This window comes from Myotis brandtii, unplaced genomic scaffold (genome assembly GCF_000412655.1).
Source record: "Myotis brandtii unplaced genomic scaffold, ASM41265v1 scaffold61, whole genome shotgun sequence".
NCBI lineage: Eukaryota > Metazoa > Chordata > Mammalia > Chiroptera > Vespertilionidae > Myotis > Myotis brandtii.
In genome coordinates this window covers 2296550-2303149 of record NW_005370318.1, presented here as the reverse complement: position 1 = coordinate 2303149, position 6600 = coordinate 2296550, and the positions used below count along the sequence as shown (strand labels likewise).

At 42.1% G+C, this 6600-nt stretch overlaps 1 protein-coding gene across 3 annotated transcripts in view; it reads right to left on the bottom strand.

Annotated features, from left to right (window-relative positions):
• CDK5RAP1 (CDK5 regulatory subunit associated protein 1) overlaps positions 1 to 6600 on the bottom strand; it is a 33697-nt gene that overhangs the window by 6125 nt on the left and 20972 nt on the right. For all 3 annotated transcript variants that reach the window (XR_001364717.1, XM_014550687.1, XM_014550686.1), the window contains one exon: positions 5148 to 5297. Coding sequence is in view for 2 of the 3 variants with exons in the window: in XM_014550687.1 (XP_014406173.1) it covers positions 5148 to 5297 (150 nt within the window). In the remaining variant the exon portion in view is untranslated. The remainder of the gene's footprint in view (positions 1 to 5147; positions 5298 to 6600) is intronic.

Genomic DNA, 6600 nt, shown 5'->3' with positions numbered 1-6600 from the left:
ACCCTTTTTTTTAATGATGTTTACTTTGAATTTATATTAGTTCACACAAACACTCCATCCATGCTTTTGTTCCGGCCCTCCGGTCCAGTTTAAGAACCCATTGTGGCCCTCGAGTCAAAAAGTTTGCCCACTCCTGTTCTAGACTATATACAAATCTTTTTCTTACAGCCATGATGTAGTAACAAAAACCAAATTTATCCTCAAGCCTTGAGTAACCAGGAAACTGGACAAAAGGTATGAAATAACTTTTTTTGGATTTTGAACAGAGATCACATAAGACTATGATCCCCAAGAGAAGGAAAACAAATGAGATGAGCCCTCCAATCACCCCTGCGTTTTGCCAGAAGGCACATGCGAGACAGTGTATGCAAAGCAGGGAGGGAGATCTCAAGGCAGAGCATGGTGATTTCTCTGGACTGAAGGACTGGAGTACAGGAAGCCTGCATAACTAGAAATTGTGGGACAAGTTCTAGACACGAGGGAGATAAGCAGGAAAAAGCTATGGAAGTGTGCAAAGGGATCCCTTGAGTCTTTGCTGAATACTACTACATGCTCCTCTATAGAGGGAAACTCCGTGAAGTCGGGCAAAAGGAAGTTTTTGAGAACTCCCAGAGCTCACATGGGGCTGGGAATCATTTGATCTACCTCTAAATAGTCCTCATTGATTCCTTGGGACATGCAGTACTGACTCCAGAAGAGCCAAAAACTAGTAATGAGGCTAAACTATCCCTATAACAAAAAAGCTTTTCTAACAAAGCTTAAAAACAAGCCTTGAAAGGATCAAACGGAACTGTAACATGACTGCCTATCAGAACAAAGCCAAACGCAAAATCCAGACACTCATAACTGAACACTGCAATGTCCAACATCCAATCAAAACTCACTAAATATGCCCAGAAGCAGAAAAATGTGACCCATAATCAGCAGAAGAATCAGTCAATAGAAACAGACCAACTGAGTTCTGGTCAAGATGACAGAGTAGATAAACACTGTGCTCGCCTCCTCCCACAACCACATCAAAATTATAGGAAATTATAAAACCACCACCCTTGAGAACCACCTGAAGATGAGCTGAACGAACTCCTATAACTAAAGATATAAAGAAGCCACATCAAAACTGGTAAGAGGGGTGGAGATGCAAAACAGACTGGTCCCACACTCATGTGTGGCAGTTAAGATTCAGGAGAAAACTATGTTGTACCCTTGAAAGTAATATAATATTGAATGTAAACTATAATTTAAATTTTTTTTTAATTTTGAAGATTCGGGAGGTATATCTCAGCTGTGGAGGTTCCCGTGAGGAGCAAGGGGGCCCAGTCCAACACTGGGCTCCCCAGCCCAGAGCACCAGTGCCAGGACAGAGTCCCTACAACATCAGGCTGTAAAAATCAGCAGGGACTCGACTGGGTGAAACGAAGGACTGCTGTAGACCCGGGCATCCTCTTAAAGAGCCCACGCAGAGCTGCACTCACTCATACTCACCTTAAGCTCCAGTGAAGAGACAGCAGCCCAAAAAGCACCAGGGACATACAGGGAGAAACTGAATTGTCTAGCTTCAGTACCAGGGCTGGAGGGAAAGCACTCTCCCAGACAGAAGTGCTGGCAGGGACCATGATTCCTTTGTTGAGCCCTCCCCACACACAGCCCACAGGCACAGGCAGAGGAGGGTGCCAAGTCTGAGCCTCCATCAAACTGCCTAACACCCTGGTGATTGATTCCCTGAGACCCCACCCCAACCAACTCGTGCTGGAGCAGAATCTCTTTTAGTGGCAGTCCTACACAAGTGGCCGGCTTCAGCCAGTGCTGAGGGTTTTCCTAAAATCTCTCAAAGGTCCACAAACCCCAAACAATGGCTGGTCTTGGCATATACTGTACCGCTTGTTAAGCGGACCCAAACCTGGCACTAGTGGCAGCCGACCTCAGCTCACAGCTAGCCTCACCCAGGCATTCTTAAATCCAGAGCAGGCATATCCAACTGCGTATCACTTTGTAGCTCCTCTGAGGTGAACCCAGGCCAGGCACAGGCAGCGAATGACCTGGGAGGTCTAGACTGAGAGCCCCTCCCAAGCCCAGAAACAAAACACCTTCTGCGCATGGGCCACGAAGTTTCAATCGCACTGTACATGCGCGCCTGCACGTGGTATTTTGTGGAAGAGCCACACTCAAGGGGCCAGAGAGCCGCATGTGGCTCGCGAGCCGCAGTTTGCCGACCACTGGGTTAGAGCATCATCCCGATATGCAAGGTTGTGGATGCAATCCCCGGTCAGGGCACACACAAGAATCAACCAATGAATGCACAAAGAAATGAAACAACAAATCAATATTTCTCTTTCTCTCCCCACTTCCTCTCTTTCTCTAAAATCAATAAAAAATTTTTTAAAAAGAATCTACCAATGAATGCACAAATAAGTGGAACGACAAATCAATGTTTCTCTCTCTCCCCCTCTCTAAAATCAATGAATTAAAATAAATAAATAAATAGATAACCAATGAAAATATATTTTAAAAGGTAGATGAAAAAACATTTATTTCAGACCAATAGAAGCTGAGAGGATTCATTATCAAAAGATCTGCAGTATAAGAAATGTTAAAGGAAGTTTTTCAAGCACAAAGGAAATGATAACAAATACAAACTTGAATGTACACAAGGGATTAAAAAAAGGGGGGTACATACAAAAGATTTTTTTCTCATTTAAAAAATTTCTTTAGAAAATACTTGTTCAAACAAAAATATCAATATATTTTGGAATATAAAGTAAAAATCTATGACAACAAGAGCACAAAAGATAAGGGGAAAGGACAGAAGAACATTACTGTAAGGGTCTTATATTATACAGGTTGAGTGACGCCTTGACTGGGATTAAAACAACTGGTCAAAACTCCAGCCCAGCTGGTGTGGCTCAGTGATTGAATGTCGACCCATGTATCAAGAGGGCACTGGCTCAATTCCCAGTCAGGGCACATGCCTGGGTTTCAGGCTCAATCCCTGGTGAGGGGTATGCAAGAGGCAGCCAACAGATGTTCTCTCTCATCAATATTTCTCTCTCTCCCTTTCCCTCAAAAAAAAATCAATAAAAATGTTTAAAATAATAATACAAAGAGCACATAATCTGCCCTTAGAAAATCAAGCTCTGACTACATGTATTCTTAAGTGATCAAAGACACAAGAGGGAGCTCGGCTGGTGTGGCTCAGTGTTTGAGCATCAACCTATGAACCAGGAGGTCACAGTTCGATTCCCAGACAGGGCACATGCCAGGGTTGCAGGCTCGATCTCCAGTGTGGGGCGTGCAGGAGGCAGCTGATCAATAGTTATTCTATTTCTTCATGTATAAAAAGAGGCTAATAACAGCACTACCTCCAAGGACTGTGGTGAGACTCATGTGTTGATGACCATTAAGTGTATATCTCCTGGCAGACATAAGTGCTCAGTATACATGCGTTATCTTTCTCTTCTCTGCCACTCTGGATATAGCAATCTAGCCCCAAGTGAATAATGGCTTATGTGCGATGCGTAAGAAAACCTTGTTTTGGTTCATTTAATTACTATGGGCTCTCTGTGGGGCTGATGAAATCAGGAACAAAGATTAGCAACATTTCAATACTTAACCTTCATTCATTCAAAAGACAAGTACAGTATACCTTTTGTGACGAGAGCTGGGAATATAATAAGACCTAATTCCTACTGGATAAAATGTAGATTGCTAACAGACATGAACACGCACATATCTCCAGAATTACAACTGACACAAAGCTCTTAGTGAGGCAAACACCTTTCAAAGTATTAACCAGCTCAGCAGCACCATCCATCAGCCACAGCTGGACCGAATCACAGGAAAATCCCTAACCTAAGCCAAATTGATCAGGTTCCCACTCCTAGAAATTTGAATTGAGGCTGAGAGACAAAACTTTGGTCTGTGAATAGCTGGAATAATAACATGAAAATGCAAGAATTACAGGACTGCTCTATTCTGCCACACAAATGAAGAAGCAGGAAAAGCAGGTCTAAGGAGATAAGAAAGTCTGAGCCTCAAGGGCTTCCCAGGCTGGATAGAGACCCTTCCAGACACCTGACAGTATTCCTGCCCTTGGGCTCCATAAAGTTTTGTACCAAAAAAAACCCAAAACTCTTTTTAGCTTAGCCTGAATGACTTAAACAAATTTCTACTGTTACTCACTACCAGAGAGTCCTAACAAACACAAACACCAGGCAATTGGTGGCTTTGATGCTGCCATATCCTGAGGCATGGAGCAGGAGTCTCCTCTCCCAAACCAGAACTCGGAAAAGGTCATAGAAAGGGCCCTCTCTCTTTTCCCTCCTCTCCACTGGCTGCAGCATGCAGCTTCACAAGTGGTCAGGGTCCCAAACTCACCCCTTATCCCATCTGTTTAGTGCTCTCCCTAAATGATGGCACGGTCCCCAGGCTTGACCACAGAAGCCTACAGAAACCACAAACTTCCTGAAATTCAGTACATTTCTAAGAAAGAATTAAAGACAGACAGTAACTTTGATTCTAAAAATATACATATGATACAGCTTCCAGAAAGATGGAGCACACATACTTTTCCCTAATGCTTTCACTTAGTACAAAAATATCCTTCAGAAACGAACGGAGAAATCAAGACATTCTAAGATAAATGAAAACAAAGGGAAGCTGCTGCCCGAGGTTCTAAAGGAAGTCCTCTAAACCAGTGGTCGCCAACTTTTCGAACCTCACAGACCACCAGTGGTCCGCGGATCATCGGTTGGTGACCACTGCACACAGAAAGGAAACAATAAAAGGGGGAACCCTGGAACATCAGGAAGGAAAAAAGAACATCTACACAGAAAACTACCCAAAAAACACCTAGGCCTATTAAATGAATTCAGCAAGGTCACAGGATACAGATAAACATACAAAACTCAATTATGTCTACATTATAGCAATGAATATACAGACACCTGAAATTAAAAACAACAGCCAATTACAATACCTTAAAAAGAAAAAAACAGGAAATACGTAGGTGTACATCTAACAAAACATATACAGGATCTGTATACTTGACAACTACAAAAACTGATAAAAGGAATCAAAGAAAATCTAAATACAGGGAGTCATACTGTGTTACAAAAAATAAACAAAATGTATGTAGATACAAATGGTCTCACCCCCTCCACCAGCACCAGCTGGGTACAACCCACAGAGGTCTTGTTGGCTTTCGTTGCTTCTTCTCGGAAGACAGTGATAAGTTCCTCCAAACGCCTTAATTTTACCTCTTCCAGGACATCATCCTTCAGCCTGTGATATGCCCGTGTCTTCTATAAAAAACATTTTTTAAAAAGGGAGGTCACCAGGAACCTATAGAATTCACAGCGGGAGACCATGTTCATTCCACCTGCAAGTTAGACATGTCTACAGGAAACCCAGGCCCTACCCCAAGGGTTCTCTAGTTCTGAGAGCCTTCTAAGAGAAAAAGGTAGCTATGCAGTGGAATCACCATTTTTGCAAGGCCTAAACTTTAAATTTAGCACATGAAAATTACAGACTCAAAATTGTTTTCGACATTTTTATAGAATGTCCTAAGAATAAAGATACATTTGTACATATACTAAGTAACTCATGTACCAAGTTACTTAGCCATGTGTTTATAAAGTCACAAGATGCAAAGCAGCCTAAATGTTTATCAATAGGTAACTAGTAAAACAAATTATTATTTACATAATGGATATTACACAGCTGTTAAAAAATAGTAAGATAGTTTTATATATACTGATACGATTGCTCTCCAAAATATACTTTTTTTAAAGATTTTTTAAATTGATTTTTAGAGAGAGAGGAAGGGAGGAGGGAGGGGGAGAGAGAGAAAGAGAGACAACAATGTGAGAGAAAAACATCAATCGGTTGCCTCCTGTATGCGCCCCAAGTAGGGATCAAGCCCACAACCGAGGCATACGCCCTGACCAGGAATCAAACCAGCAAACGTTTGATGCACAGGATGACACCCAACCAACTGAGTCACACCAGCCAGGGCCCCAAAATATACTCTTAACAGAAATAAACAAGGTACAAATGAACATGTATAATAACTCTGGGGTACAAAGAATACATATAAATATGTTTTAAATACATGAACTATCTCTAGAAGTTTGCAGAAGAAACTGCTAAGAGCAGCTGCCTTCAGGGAAGGAACTAAAAAACTAGGCAACCTGAGAAGAAGGAAGAATTTCTCACTACATACGATTTTGACCTTTTGAGTTTTATACCACGAGCATATATTACCTAGTTCAAAAAAAAGAGAAGAAAATTTATCCTTGGCCAGCCGGTGTGGCTCAATTAGTTGGGCGTCATCCCAGGCACCGAAGGTTGCCAGTTCAATTCTAGTCAGGGAACATACAGTAGTTGCGGACTTGATGACCAGTAGGGGGTGTGCAGGAGGCAGCAGATGGGTGTTTCTCTCTCTCCCTCTCCTTCCCTCTCTCTCTAGAAATCAATAAACTATTCTTTAAAAAAAAAGAAAATGTATCCTTGAAAAGCCTTTACATCATCCAACACCATGGTATGCGTGCATGTTTATACTAGTACACACACACACACACACACACACACACACACACACACACA